Source organism: Zootoca vivipara, chromosome 13 (assembly GCF_963506605.1).
Source record: "Zootoca vivipara chromosome 13, rZooViv1.1, whole genome shotgun sequence".
Lineage (NCBI taxonomy): Eukaryota > Metazoa > Chordata > Lepidosauria > Squamata > Lacertidae > Zootoca > Zootoca vivipara.
In genome coordinates, this window is record NC_083288.1 from 44,691,121 (window position 1) to 44,707,066 (window position 15,946).

Genomic DNA, 15,946 nt, shown 5'->3' on the forward strand with positions numbered 1-15,946 from the left:
TACTACACCTGAGCCATGGGTCATCAGGTGCGGGGCAGGTAAGGTTGTGTCCACAAAGGAATGACCAGGAGCCTCAAAACTGCACTTTCGATTGCTTCACAGAATGTGAGCCCTGCATTCAGCATATCTTTTTTTGCACTTCCCAAGTAGAACTGATCCCTGCAGAAAGCAGGGCTTGTGATCAGCTAAGGGCAAACCCTGCTTTGCAGCTGCAGCTGCAAAGGAAGCCTTGGGAGTGCCCTTTGCATGCATTTCCAGATTGTCTGAAGCTCCAGGGAGGGCTGGATTCGCTTCTCTACAACTGCTATAAACAGATAAAAAAGCACTGGGGTATGCACTGGAGTTAAAATGGGTAGGAGCTAGCATGCTGCAGGAACCTCATCTCTTCTTACCCCCCCCTCCCCACCGTAGCAGATAAAATGTTCTCACCTCCTTCTTCACTACCCGCATGGATAGAACTTTGTCCACTATAGCAGCGTCTTCCTCACTGGGGTTTTCCTTTGGAACAGAAAGGATAAAGAGAGGCAATTAAATAAGGAAGAGAAAGGCAGCCTTGATCTGACCCTGCATCCTTTTTCCATTAGCGGTTAACCAGAAACCTCTGGGGAGCCTACCAAGTCAGAACAACCCTCCATCATTGATTTGCCCCCTTGGCACCTGATAAGAGGCACACTGCCTTTGAACATGGAGGCTCTACTTAACAAGCGCAGCTAATTGTCACTGATGTGGCTCCACTACATGAACTGGTATATAAGTTTATTCCATAGCAAGGAGGGGGGGGGGCAACTAAGCCACACCGAAAAGAAGCTGGTCTGGGAAGTAGAGGACCAGACAAGAGGCCTCACCACAAAAAACTGCATGGAAGGCAGCGTCTCCCCCTCGGGAATCGGCTCCGGAGCAGGTGGTTCGGGGGCTGGCGGCTGCTCGGTCTTGACAGGCCCCGTCACATCCAGCTCCTCATCATCCTCATCATCTGTGATCTTGATGTCCAGGTCCTCAGTGTATTTCTTCCGCTTCACCTGACGGTTAGAGCGCCGCTTCTGCAGGGAAATAAAGAGTATATCAACACAGTGGTACCTTGGTTCTCAAATGCCTTGGTACTCAAGCAACTTTGAACCCAAACACTGCAAACCTGGAAGTAAGCATTCCAGTTAGCAAACTTTTTTTGGAAGCCAAACATGCTCCGTTTTGAATGTTACACTTCTGATTTGAGTGCCACACTTCCGTTTTGAGTGTTACGCTAAGGTCTGTCTGTTTTTGTTACTTATTTTGTGTTTTTGCGGCTCTTTTTCTTTTTGTGACCGTGTAGAACCCAGTTCAGCTACTGATTGATTGATTGATTCTGTAACTTCAGTACATTGTTTATAGCTTTCATTTTATGGATCAATGGTCTCGTTAGATAGTAAAATTCATGTCAAATTGCTGTTTTAGGGGATGCTTTTAAAAGTCTGGAATGGATTAATCTGTTTTGCATTATTTTCTCTGGGAAAGCGCGCTTTGGTTTTGGAACGGATTTCCAGAGCGGATTAAGTTTGAGAACCAAGGTACCACTGTATGGAGGATGGAGCTCTGTGGATGGCCTTGTTTGTGAGAGCTGAAGACAAAACAGTCCCCGCTTTCACAACACAAAAGATTCCAGAGCTGAGAGAACGCAGCTGGGGTTAAGACAAACGTTCACTTTGTGATAACTATTTTTTTACAGAAACTTAGGAAGAACGCTACAAATTTATTTATCTCATTAAATGTTTACACTGGTTGATTGTTAAAAACAAAGCAAAATGCTCAAAGCAGTTTACAAATATGAAAAAACAAAAACATTCTCAATAAGATAAATTAACAACAATACGTTTTAGACTTTTGAAGTTAAAATAATAGATTTAAAACAGATAAAAACTCACAACAGGTTTCTACATTTAAAAACTAAACAAAACACCTCAATTTTCTGTGTAATACATATAGGCAAGGTCTGGGTTGAGCGTTTGAACTTATTTGGAACCAAAAACATGGAATGATTAAAAACAACAACAACTATGCAAACCCTTTTAAATGCTGCAAGTACTGTATAATCCAGGGGTAACCAACATGGTGGCCTCCAACTCCCATGAGCCTCAGCCAGCATAATCAATAGTCTGGGGTGATGGGAGATGAAGTCCCCAACATCTGGAGGGCACCACATGGGCTACCATTGGTCTATGCCTTCTCACAACTCAACACAGGAAGTATGGGGGATCCAGAACTCAAGCCAGGAAGACTTGATCTTTGCAATAATTTTGCAAACAATTAATGCCAGCCTCCTGTGCAGGGGTGTTGGAAAGATTACGGAGCATGATGGGAATGTTAAGTAACTTGGCTGCTAATCCTCAATAAAACCAGAGCTGCTTCCTCATGCAGACTAATGTATCACTTTCCCCAGACATGTTCCCTGCCCGGCCTCACCTGCACGCTGCTCTCCTCCTCCTCGCGGGGGGACTGCGCCGGCATGACCTCAGCGTCCGAGTTGTCTGAGGAAGCGTTCCGTTTCCGCTTCTTCCCTACGACTGGCGTGATGGTGCTGCGAGGAAGGAGAGAGAGAGGGAATGAATGAGAAACGGGCTCACCCTCTTTAGAGGAAGGGAGGCGGGATGGAGGATCCTGCCCCATCGACTTTCTCACCTGGGCTTCCCTCTTCCTTTGCTCTTCCCCGATCCCCCCTGGCCCCTGCCCTTGCGCGGCCGCTCTTCCTTGGGAACGCGGTCGCCTCCGCCTTTCCGGCGACGCTTGCGCTCTCCTGTCTCCTCGGGGCGCACGCTGGGGAGCTCGTCCTCGTTCAGCACGCGGGGGATGTTCTGCTCGCCCCGGGCCCGGGCCCGGGCGATGGCTTCTGCCACAATGCGGTTGGCCTTCTCCTGCTTCTTCTGGTGCTCCAGCTTGCGGGATTCGTCCGAGCTGCTCCGCGCCGTACCGCTGGAGGAGGGGAGGGCGGCCACCTCGCTACTGCTCAGCACCTTCACGACTGAGAGCCCAGAGGAGCTGCCTTGTGATGAGCTGGCCTGCGGGTGGGGTGGGGTGGGGAAGTGTTGCAGAAACAGATGCACGTTACATCCAGGCAACAGCATCCTGGTCTGGACAGAAGGCCAGGCTGACAAAAGCTGCACTAACAAAGGACCAGCATATCCTACAATAAGGATGGGGAACCTGCAAGCCTCCAGGTATTACTGGACTGCAATGGCTTTGGCCCTGTAACACTGAAGGAGCATCTCCCATCTTTCAGCCCTGACACTGAGGTCCAGCTCCGAGGGCCTTCTGGTGGTTCCCTCACTGCGAGAAGTGAAATTAAAGGGAACCAGGTGGAGGGCCTTCTTGGTAGTGGCACCAGCCATCCAGTCAGACGTCAAAGATATAAATCATTACAGTGGTACCTCTGTTTAAGATCAGTCCCGTTTAAGAACGACTCGGTTTACGAACTCTGCAAAACTGGAAGTAGTGTCCCGGTTTGCAAACTTTACCTCAGTCTAAGAACGGAACCCGAACGGTGAAAGGACAGTGGCAGCGGGAGGCCTCATTAGGGAAAGCGCGCCTCAGTTTAAGAATGGTTTTGGTTTAAGAACGGACTTCCGGAACGGGTTAAGTTCGTAAACCGAGGTACCACTGTATACAATACAACCTTCCATAGACTTCTGAAGGCAGCCCTGTCTCAGGAAACTTTTAAAGTCAGATGTTCTGCTGTGATTTTGTATATTCTGCTGGAAACTGCCCAGAGTGGCTGGAGCAACCCCTGTCAGATGGGTGGTGTACAAAAAATAATTACTACTACTACTACATGTCCCATCATCCCTCAGCAAATCCTTTGCTGACTGGGACTGATGAGAGTTGAAGTCCAAAAATATCTGGAGTTCCTTAGGTTTTCCACCCATCAGTAGCTAAGTGGATTTCAGCAGCATATGAACAACAGGATTCAATACGACCTTAACAGATTGGAGAAATGGGCCCAAGCTCACAAAATGAATTTCAACAGGGACAAATGTAAGGTTCCACATTTAGGCATGAATAACCAGATGCGCAAATATAGGATGGAGGACACCTGGCTTGCCAGTAGTACAGGTGAAAAGGATTCAGGGGTCGTAATAGACCACAAGCTTAACAGGAGTCAACAGGGTGAGGCAGCAGTAAAAAAGGCTAATGCTATTCTAGGTGGCATCAGAGGAAGTCATAGTGCTGCTTTAGACTGCATTGGTCAGACCAAAACTGGAATATTGTGTATCCATATCCCCAACAGCAGAGCTCAAGCTGGCTTAAGAACAACAACAAAAATACACAATAAAAAGTTGAGTAAAGGTAGCCAACAAAAAACAATTTCATTAAGACACACTCCAGCACTTTAAAAATTATTAATTTAAAAACTGAACACACTTATGCCCCAAAGGCTTTTGGAGGCAAACAGCAGGTTTGGTGTGCACCGGTTTTCTAAAAATTTTTTTAAAGAAACCCTAGGTGCCTTAATTTTTTGTTTAATATCAGGGATAAATGCTACCTACAATCGCCTTCCCTTATCTTCCTGCTTCTGTTGCTTCCATGATTTATCACTCATGATCTCTGTGCTAAAGCAACTACAACCTGGCAGGCAGGGAATCCCATTTCCACACAAAACAAGCCCATGTTCAGTTGCACATCACATATGAATTGCAAAAATGCAACAGCGTTTCCCCCGCAATTTTGTCGCTGCATGCAGTTTATTCTGGTTTTGCCGTTCACCAGAATGGCCCCTCATTCAGTTGGTGGCATCCGTCTGTCTCTGGAGACAATGGAGGGGTGCAACCTTTGGGGGTGAGGTCAAACTGTTAGAAGGTTTCAGCGCCTGTTGTGGCTGTAGATACCGATGTGGGAGAGACATGCTTTGTTGCAGCCAGGGCAGATGAAAGGCCTAGCTGCAACAAGGCATGTCTCACTCAGTTAACGCTCAGGATTTGGAGATCTCTGCAAACATTGCCCACACATTTCCAAAACTATCATGAGAGCTAGAAATTTGCTTTTTCTTCGTTTCCAAGCTAAGGCAGAGATTCCCAGGGAGTTGGATTGTGCATCTGCTAACATGACCAGAGCTTTCCCCACCACCCAGCATTCCCAAGGGAATTGAGGCCCCTGCAGCCCCCATCATGATTTTCACTGGGAGCTCTATAGCGGTCGTATACCAAGACACCCCCAAAGTAGACTGAGTGTGGCAGAAGCGCTGCCCTTACCTGCGGTTGCAAGACGACTTTGAGGGGGACTGTTACTCTCTGCCCCGAACCGCTCACCACCTGGGCTTGCTGTACGGAGGACACACCCAACGTCCCTTGCTGGCCAGAGGTGGGTGGGGGCTGCTGCAGAAGCTGGATCTTCTGGGTCCCAGGCTGGCCGCCGAGTTGCTGCTGTCCGGGCTGCTGAACTTGGAGCTGGATGGTGACCACCTTGGCTGGCTGCCCTGGTGCGCCCTTGGCCTGGCTCAGGGCCGCCAACTGGTTGCCCTGGAGTACAATCTTGCCCGGCAGGCTGCCCAGAACCACGTGGCGCTGCCCTGGGGCTCCTCCACCCGCCGGGGGCTGCTGGAGGACCAAGGTGATGCGTTTCGACTCTCCCTGTAGGGAAGAAAAGGGGATTCAAGAGCCATAAAAACATCTCAGCACCTAATACATTAAGAAGCTGCCACTCCCATTATGGAGCATTACTCCAATATACCATTACAGTGGCAAGATTGTTATATACACAAAGACGGAAAGATACAGCTCTACCCACTAGATGGACCCACAGTCCGATTCTCAGTATAAGGCAGATTCCTATGTTCCCCACACTTGACCTAGAGGCTCCCAAATTCCTGGTGATCCACTAGCCTAAGAGCCAGTGATCCAGAATAAGGATATAAAGGAACTGCCCCATATTGTTCCATCATCGGTCAATCTTATGCGGTGCTGTTTGAACAGCTCCTCTCTTGGGGAAACCTCTCTCAAGGGTAGCAGTTCCCTCTAGGCGAAGGGTCATAACTGCCTGTAGATCTCTTCCATTTATTTATTGTATTCATCCTTCTTCTTGAAGGAGTTCAAGGCAGCATACATGGTTCTCCCTTCCTCATTTAATCCCGCAACCACCCTGTGAGGTAGGTTAGACCTGTGTTTCTCAAACTTGGGTCCTCCAGCTGTTGTTGGACTACAACCCCCATCATGGTCCTGCTAGCTAGGGATGTTGGGAGTTGTAGTCTAACAACAGCTGGAGGCCAGAGTTTGAGAAACACCGGGTTAAGCTGAGAGGTGGGAACTGGCCCAAGGTCACCCAGGGGGCTTCGTGGCCGAGTGCGGATTCAAACCCTGGTCTCCCAGGTCCTAGTCTAACCGCGCCGTGCTGCCTAGATCAGTGTCCCACTCGAGCCGGTCGCCCCAACGCACACAGCCGCTTTCTGCTTGCTCACCTGTGCTGGAGTAGAGGTCAGAGTGACGGCAGGCTTGAGGGGCGTGGCTCCAGTGCTGCCCCCCGGCTGGCTCTTGATGGGCTGGAGCACCAGCTGCTTGACAGGCCGGCCAGGCTGCACCAGGCGGTGGAGTGTGGCTGGGGCCCCCGCTCCAGGGGACATTTTGGTGGCCAGCACCGCGTTGCCCGAGACGATGGAGACCCCTGGCCGCAGTGGGGTGCCTGTCAGCACCTTGGCGAAGGTCACTTTGCCCCCGTTGGCAGCCCCGATGGGCTGGGCTTGGATCTGGGCCACGTGGGCCCCTGTCACTGAGCTGCCTGCTGGCGCCTTCAAAATGACAATCTTCGGGGCCGGAGGTGGGGCCGCCGTGACAGCGGCGCCTTGCTGCCCTCCGGCAGATGAAGACGGCACTGCAACTGTCGTGGTGGTGGCAGAGGAGACGCCCATGAAGGGGTTGCCCTGGCTGAGGACTTCCTGGTCCTGGGGGGCCTGCAGGAGCCCCGGCTGATCCTGCTGCGGCAGTTCAGGCACAGCCTCGGGCTGTGTGTCCGAGAGGGGAAGGGCCTGCGGCTGGGGAGGCTCCGGCTGTGCAGGGGCCGGCTGCTCTTTGGCGCCCCCTGCTAGGGAGTCCAAGGCACCGCCCGGCAGCCCCAGGGCCTCCTCAATGGGGTCTGGGGCCCCCTGGTTGAAGCTCTCATCAGTCAATGAGTCCAGGCCGAACAGGTTGGGGTCATCGAAGAGGTCCATTATGGGGTCAGCCATGGCAGAAGAGAGAGGTTCGGCTGCTGGCTAAGGGAGGGGGCTGTCCAGAGGGGCCCCTCCCCAACTGCAGCGGTCCAAGGGTCACAATCAGGTGGGGTTGAGCCTCATGAAGCAAGAACAAGGTGGTCTAGAGCTGGCTGGAAAGGAGGAAAGTGTAGGGCTTTAAGTAAGAAGCAACACAGCAGATTTCAATATTCTAGAATGCCCAAAGGCCACTAACAAAATACAGCTTTTTACACCTGTTCCAGTCCCAGAACCTTCTCTGCTTTGTTCTCCCCCCCCCCATTAAACACACAGCAGCTCTATGAGATTACATTTCAGTAGCACCCATCAGTAGAAGCACACACCTCTCTATGTCCCCCAACCCCGCCTATCGCTCTTCCCATCTCCTCTTCCAAGTTCGAAAATTCATAGGAACTGGAAGTATCTGGTTAGTTCATTTAGAAAGGAGCAAAAAACAGGAAAATCTAACTCTTAAAACCACCAGGCATGCATAGAGAGGAGATAAGCCAAGCGTTTGCACGGGCCACGTCTGAGCATTGCCCTCCTTAGGAATATGCAACAAACCATGACCTTCCAGAACCCCAGGGCTCAAATGCTCAATGGTATGGCCCGCTGCTTTACATGCAGAAGGTCCCATGTTCAATTTCTGCTATCTCCCATTAAGAAAAGGCCCCTGTTTGAAACCCTAGAAAGCCACTGTCAGTCCATGGGCACAATATTGGGCTAGAGGTGGGAACAGAAGAGCCTGTTGGATCAGGCCAGCAGCCCGTCTAGCCCAGCATCCTGTTCTCACAGTGACCAAGCAGATACGCCAAAGGGAAGCCTGCAAACAGGACCTGAGCTCAAGAGCACAACATTACTCTCCCCTCTCGTGGTTTCCAGCAACTGGTCTTCAGAACATTGCTGCCTCTAACAAGGGAGGCAGAACATAGCTAGCAGTTGGGATAAGGTAGCTTCCTATGTTTCTTTTACTTGGAACTCCTTTTTAATAAGATGTGCAGATGATTTAACACCATCTGTACACACAGGAGAGTGGCCATTTCCAATTCAACAACAGACCCCCAGAAGGCGGCTACAGACTTTCAATCATCTGATGCACAACTCAATGGCTTCTCCCGTCTATCAACAGGCACCATCTTAAAGGCCAACCATTCGTTTTTGCTACAGCATATCTGGGCACTTTATCTGGTAAAGATTGAGACATCGAGCGGCAGCATCGAGAGCACGTGTAAATGAGCCAACAGCTCAAATTAAGCATATTGGGTCCAATGCTAGCCCTACTGAAGTTAATAGATATGACTAACTTAAATTCATTCATTTCATTGGGTCTCCTCTGAGTTGGACTTAGTTGGGAGACAAGCTTGGAACATTTAAAGTGGTGGAGAACTTGCATAAGGATCTAAGCCAGGCATGTCAAACCTGCGGCCCTCCAGATGTTTTGGCCTACAACTCCCATGATCCCTAGCTAGCAGGACCAGTGGTTGGAGAAGATGGGAATTGTAGTCCAAAACATCTGGAGGGCCGCAGGTTTGACATGCCTGATTTCTAAGCCATGGACAGGGGCCTGTGCCCCCCCCCCGGCGTTGCTGGACTCAAACTCACATCAGTCCCAGCCAACATGGACAACGGTGAGGAGCGATGAGATCTGCCTCTAAAGGACCACAGGTTTCCCAATGCTGATCTAACTAGAGAAACTAACAACCTATTGTTGAGAACAGTGCAGGGAATTCTTCAGAAAGAATTAGAGAGTACCATAGGAAGTGCTTACACAAAAAGGACTCAAGAGCTTTGGTCCAACTGGCCCACTTCTGGCAGTGACTCCCTAGGGCAGGGTTGACGAAGCTGTGGCCCACCGGGAAATGCTGGGCTATAACCCCTTGGACACTGGTCAACAGAAGTTGGGAGTCCCAAGAACATCTGGAGGACCACAGGCTACCCACCCCTGGTTTAGACCACAGAAGTAGCAGCTGAGTCCATATCATTGGTCTGGAGATACCAGATTGACCCATGGATCTTCTGCATTCAAATGATGTGCTCCACCATAGAGCTATGACCTCCAGTTTCCTAGAGTGGATTTGAGGGGGGGGGTCAGTTACTCAGTTTATGCAATGGCTTCTCATTGGGATCACTGAAACCAGAAAGGCTTGGAAATCTACAGCAAGCGTCATCATTTAGCAGTCAGCTGAAGGCTTTCAGGGCTACACGTCAACACGATGCCCTCCAAACAGAGCCATGTTCATCATTGGAATTCCTGCCTAATTTGCACTGAGAATATGCTACACACGATTTTTCAAAAATAATAACAAATCACCCAACGCAGAACAGAAATAAAGCATTTGTTTCAAGCGCCCAAGCACAAAGAAGGGCAGAGAAGAGTTTTGGAATAATCACGTTTGTCTTCCAGGATAGAAAGCGCTGCCTAGAGTGCCCTTAGGGGAAGGAGTGTAGCTCAGTGGCGGAGCAGGTCCAATCAGCAGCCTCCTCAGGCAGGGCTGGGAAAATACTCCTCTTTGACACACTGCAGAGCTGCCAGTCAGTGGAAACAGCGCTGAGCTAGAAGAACCATTTTTTTGACTCAATATAAAGCAATTTCCTGTTGTTGTTGTTGTTATATGAAATAATTAATTTTTTCAGCTGTCCTTGTCCTTTGTAAAAACCAAAGCACACTCTTCTGTAAGTGTTCTCCCAGAATAACAAAGTGAAGCATGGAAAAATTGCTAACAGGTCTAGGAATCAAAGGACTCACAGTCTCCCAGCAGTCCAGTATATATTTTCATATGCAGAGAATTCTTTTACATGGGAAGGCACTAAAAATTCAAGCCCTGCCCCCCCAATGTGCCCTCTCCACCACATCCATCTGCAAAATTAGCACTGCTACAGGTCAGGTGCCACTCATTCTGCAGTTGTAAAAAATTGATCTTTTGGTGTGGCAGCACCTGAACTTTGGAACTCCCCGCCTGTGGACATCAGGCAAGGCGCCTTTGCTGAAAACATTTTCATTTCTGCAAACCTATCCGGACGTGTGAATGTTGATGGGTTCTGATCTCTTTCTAGTTTACTGACAATGTTAATTGGTTTTAAACTTTCAGTGGTGGTTTTATTATTTCTTGCAAAAAGCTTTAGAGGTTTTACTGCAATCAAGTGGTATATAAATGTTGCTAAATAAATGTACAGTAGTACCTCTTGTTGCAAACGCCTCTGGTTGCGCACGCTCTGGGGTGCGAGCTCCGCTAACCCGGAAGCAGCTGATCCTGGTTGAGAACTTTGCCCCAAGATGTGAGTGGAAATCGCGCGCGCAGCGGGAAACACCATTAGCGAAAGCGCACCTCATGTTACGAGCGATTTCCAGTTATGAATGGACCTCCAGAACGGATTCCGTTCGTAACCAGAGGTACCACTGTATGTTCTAAAGTGCAAAGCCCAGCAATTCCCCCACCCCCAAAACCATGCATATATTATTTCTGACATATGAATGGGTCCTAGGAGAAAAGATTGTGTGAAGAAGGACAATTAACAGGTTCTTCTCTTAAAATCATTATTAATAGTTAGCAACAATGCACTCTCTACCCCTAGCAGTTAGTGGAGGAGAAATTTGCCTCTCCAGGGATGTCTATACCTCTTGCCAAAGTAACTACACCCCCTCCAGGGAAATGAGAGCAGGACTTTGAGGCAGCTTTGCACCATCTTCCTTGTGGAGAGAATGTGTTCCTGTTCTTAGAACAAGTGTGGAGGAGCCTGATGACAGCTGCAGAAACATCACTACTTCCAGGGAAATATTATCTACAGATTTTCCCTTACAGGGATTGCCAAAAAGCACCATATATTCTAAAAATCCCAAAGCGAGATGCAAAAAAATGCAACATTAAGGTATATTCCAAACTGCCCTGTGATCCTTGGATGAAGGGCGGTATAGAAATTAAATAAACACAATAAAACTTTTTTTTTTAAAAAAAAAACCCCAAATAAGAGTTTCAGAAAAACAGGATTATAGAAATAAAAATTTAGCAACAACAGGGCCACATCTTATGGGCCTGGCAAAATGAGATGCATCTTTAAAAATTGCTTCTGAAGCAACTGGTGGATGATGGTCTGCGAGTGGCACAATTTCTGGTGAGGAGGAGCAGGATGCAAAAATAAAGCAAAGAAGTTGTGGTTGCTTCTGTGCACAGCAGGTTATTCCAGGGTTAAACTCAAAGCCAAAATGTGTTTCTCTGTATCCGATCTTTAACAAGTAGGGTTTTGTTTTGTTTTTAATTAGCCAGAATGCATTGTAATGATTCTCTGCAAATTTGGAATCTTTTCACCTTTCTCCTTACTAGTTCCAATGACAAAAGAGTTGCTTGCACATCACCTATGGGTGCCCTTCAAGACAGGTGGGTGCCATGGAGCCCCCTCCAGAGGTGGGGAAACCTCCATGAACCCTGAGCATCAGCTATGCCTGCTGAGGCTGATGGGAGCCTGGAGCCTGACCACCTTTGGAGAGACACAGTTGGAGATCCTGCTCAAAAAGATAGGAATGTCAATTGACCAGTCAGTAAAGGTGTATCATCTGCCTTTCATATGACCAATGAGCTGATTTAATTTGCATATTATCAAAAAAGAAAGAAAGAAAGAAGTGGTTTTGTAAGGGTGTGGGGAGAAATGCAAGAAGGAAATCTGAGGATGCACAACACCTAAAAGTTAGCAAGTCATTGTCAGGAGGAAGTACTCTTTTCTGTGTTCCCTTGCTCCTGCCCTAGGCCAGGTGTAGCTAAACTCTGGCCCTCTAGATGCTAACAGACTCCAACTCCCATCAGAGTCAAGGGGAAGGGAGTTCTAGTTCAGTAGCAACCACCCCTGACCCTTCCAGAAAACACAAGTGGACAAAAACAGCCTCAAGAGAAAAAACAAAACAGAACAAGTGGGCCTTTTAACTTGCAACAATGAATTTCCACTCCCCCTGCTTTCCTTGACTGTTTTACTGATTTAAACAGCCTCCACTAAAACAACATCCATCCCCTTCCCCCCCCTTGCACACCCTTTTTCTTGGGGGTGAGCATCCTTGTATCCCCCTTCCTATCCTCCTCACACCCCTCTAGTTATTTCCAGGGCTTTCTCCCATCACTTCGCATCTGCCAACAAACAAACCCAATTTTGGACCCCTGCACACCTCTGAACTGAATCTCCTGGCCTCCCAACGCTTCCAGCCCTTCTCTCCCCCTGCTTAGCTAGTCTCACACCAGGGCCCCTTCCTCTCCCTCCAGCCCACCTGGAGGTTGTTTCTCCTCCATCCATTTGCACCCACCTGCCCCAACATCCTCCCTCCACCCAGCCTGGGCTTATCCTTCCTCCCCCAAAGCCTTGCCCTCCGCCTGTCTGCACACCTCTGCCTTCCCAACCCCCTAATGCACCCCATTCTCTGCACACTGCAACCTGGCATGCCTCCCCCCCTTTCCATCCCCACGGAGCTCCCTGCCTCGTTAACCTCCAAACCCACCAGCCATGAACCCCGGCACCTCTTGAACCCACCATTTTTCTGCAGCCCCGGCATTCCTTCCGCCCGGCAGCCCCTGCCAAGCCACCCCTCCCTTTACAAGCCCCACACCGTGCCCCCCTTTACCTCCTCATCCGAATGCCAGCTCCCTCCTTTGCATCCTTCCACCTTAACCCCCAAACCTGCAAGCCCCAGTCCTCCCCAACCCCCCAACCCCGCCTCCCTGCTGGCTCCAGTTTCGCTGTCGTCCCCAAGCCACCCCACCCCGCTTACCTCCTGCTACCCACAATCCCCCTCCTTCCCCTCCCCTCCTCGCTGGAAGCTGCCTTTCCACCCCCAAGGTCTCCCCATCCGATCCCGGATCCTACCCAGCCCCAGAGCAGCGGCACCAGCTCCTCCCCCAAACCTCCGGCATCTCCTTCTCCTTCCGTGTGCAGGGAGGGAGGGAGGGAGGGGGAGCCAGCCGCTCTCTCTTCCCACTCCCCCCTTCAGTTCCCCCCACCTTTCAGCTAGCCAGACATAGAGTGGCAGCCAGCCTCTTTCCTCTGCTTCACTGCAGAGAGAAAGAGGGGCTGCCCCCCTCCCCTGTCACTGCTCATTTGCATCCCTGCATCTCATGTGTGTCTTTGGAGGGGCAGAAATACATCCACGAACAGAGCTTTCTGATATAATGCACAAACGAATGGCACAAAAATGACACCCCCCCCCAATTTCTATGTGCATGCATATACACTCAAAAACACCTATCATAGGCCTGTGCATACAAACATAGGTGCATTTATCCTGGCTGCTTCCTCTCCCACCCAAAACCACTGGGGTATCCATTTTCAAAGGTGGGGAGCCTCACCACACCAGTACTTACGTGCACTGTGATTATTCAGCGGCACACTTTAATAATAATAATAATAATAATAATAATAATAATAATAATAATAATAATTCCCCACCCACTTGGCTGCATTGCATGCATTATGTATACTGTTTCGTGGGCTCAAAAAGTAATTAAAATAATTTTAACTGGTCATTTGTATGAGTGGCTGATTGATCTCACTAATTTTGCTTATCAGTAAAGGCAACCATTCTGAAGCAAGAAACTTACTTTTTTTATAAAAAAAAACCCCAAGTCTACAACCGAAAGTCTACAACCAATGATGCATGCAGGCTAGAGACATCACCTAAGAAGAAGCATTCCTTCCTCCCTGACGGAAAAGAGACAATAACTCTAACCGCAGTTTCATTAAGCGCTTTTATTAAAAACTCTCCCCTCCGTAACTTTTCTCCATTTAATAGGGGACTCTCTTGGCCGATTCAACTGAAATATGAAAAACTGCCACCCGTATCAGTCGTAGGAATGAAAAACTACTCCTTCAACACACCCAATGATTCAAGTCTCACCTCAGCAACAAAGTCATCCGACAGCTTTTAGCTGTCCTCAAATAATAATAATAATAATAATAATAATAATAATAATAATAATTTATTATTTATACCCCGCCCATCTGGCTGGGTTTCCCCAGCCACTCTGGGCGGCTTCCAGAAGGATATTAAAATACAATAATCTATTAAACATTAAAAGCTTCCCTAAAAACGGCTGCCTTCAGATGTCTTCTAAAAGTCTTAGCCTAGCAACTTTTGCAAGGTGCAAACACAACTGGCCTACCTTGCAGGGATACAGTACTATCAGGATTACAGATGTAGTAGCGACAAAATGCTCTGAACGATCTAACAGTGTTCTATATTGGGGTGGCTAATCTATGGTGCTGGACGAGACTCTTGAGAGTCCCATGGACTGCAAGAAGATCAAACCTATCCATTCTGAAGGAAATCAGCCCCGAGTGCTCACTGGAAGGACAGATCCTGAAGCTGAGGCTCCAATACTTTGGCCACCTCATGAGAAGAGAAGACTCCCTGGAAACATTGGGAAAGATGGAGGGTACTAGGAGAAGGGGACTACAGAGGATGAGATGGTTGGACAGTGTTTTCGAAGCTACGAACATGAGTTTGATCAAACTGCGGGAGGCAGTGGAAGACAGAAGTGCCTGGCGTGCTATGGTCCATGGGGTCACGAAGAGTCAGACACGACTAAACAACAAACAAATCTGTGGCCCACCAGGTATTGTTAGGCCCCAACCTACCCAACTTTGGGAAGGTGGGGCAAGGGCTCAGGCAACATCCCAGATCCTTCCCACCTTGAAGGAAGCGCAAGGTCTCCGGCAGGGTCCTAGAGCCCTTCTTCCCAAAGTCCTGTGAGAGCTTGCCTGGCTGTGGGAAGGAGGACGCTAGGACCCTGCCACAGCCCTCACGCCACTTTCCCAGCTGTCTTACTCTGCTTTTGAAGACCCTGAGATGCTACCACAGCCCTAGTACCACCAGATCCAATACATGCATGCATGGGTGTGAATAAATAAATAGACATTTATTTATTTCCTCCCCCTGCTCAAAGCTGCAATTTAGTAAGTTAAATAAGCATAAGACGTGAGCTATCTGTAGTATTTTTGGTGCCTGTTCAAACTGGGTTTTGTTTTGTTTTGTTAGGTAAGCTCACCCAGACGTGTAAATTTTATCATGCACATTTGTTTTTAAAATCTGTTGATTTTATCTATATTCATAATTTTATTCTGCCTATTTCAAGCAAGCTTTTGTAACACAAGCAGGATTTGAAATATGAGCATTGGCATCAATTATTAAGATAAACAGGTTAAAATGGATGTATTGGATGTTATACATGAAATCTGCAGCATTTAAGGGTAAATATGGAAAGCATGGCGGGGATGGGAAGTCAACGGATAAAGAAATTTATGGTCTACATCAAAATCTGTAAAGGTTTTTTTGGGGGGTGAAAAATAAATTTAAAATATAAATAAACAAGCAAGCATTTTATACCGTTTTGTGTAAACTGCTTATGAGGTTTTTTAAAATTAAGTGGTACACAAATCTTACTAAATAAATATGTTTGGAGCCATCCCCCTGCCTGCTGGGTTGCATACCACCCCCTCGAAATAAAAAAAGAAAGATGGGTAGATCATTGCCAGTTGTTTTATGCTGGGAGTACATTGCAGCCTCTAAGGAGTTGGTCATGTCTGCACTAGACAGGGTGGCCAACTCCTAAGAGTGCGATCAGAGTTAAAAACTGGCAGTGATCTACCTTTGGGGGTTCAGGTCAAAGTTGTTAGTTGTTGAGGAGGTAAAATGTAGAGCTTTTTTTTAGGGAAGCCACAGTTATTCAGCTTATTGGGGGGGGGAGCCAATGATCTACCAGTGATCTACCACAGACGTCCAGTGATCTAACG

General features: G+C 48.3%; 1 protein-coding gene across 4 annotated transcripts in view; it reads right to left on the minus strand.

The window, feature by feature from the left end:
• Positions 1 to 15,946, minus strand: part of CHD8 (chromodomain helicase DNA binding protein 8) — a 65,256-nt gene that overhangs the window by 39,795 nt on the left and 9,515 nt on the right. For 3 of the 4 annotated variants that reach the window (XM_035134710.2, XM_035134708.2, XM_035134709.2), the window contains exons 2-7: positions 6,419 to 7,317; positions 5,217 to 5,594; positions 2,653 to 3,029; positions 2,437 to 2,551; positions 846 to 1,040; positions 430 to 498 (exon numbers count right to left, since the gene is read on the minus strand). In XM_035134710.2, the coding sequence (XP_034990601.2) occupies positions 430 to 498; positions 846 to 1,040; positions 2,437 to 2,551; positions 2,653 to 3,029; positions 5,217 to 5,594; positions 6,419 to 7,180 (1,896 nt within the window). In that variant the 5' untranslated portion in view covers positions 7,181 to 7,317. The remainder of the gene's footprint in view (positions 1 to 429; positions 499 to 845; positions 1,041 to 2,436; positions 2,552 to 2,652; positions 3,030 to 5,216; positions 5,595 to 6,418; positions 7,318 to 15,946) is intronic. The other variant, XM_060281830.1, reaches the window with a different exon arrangement.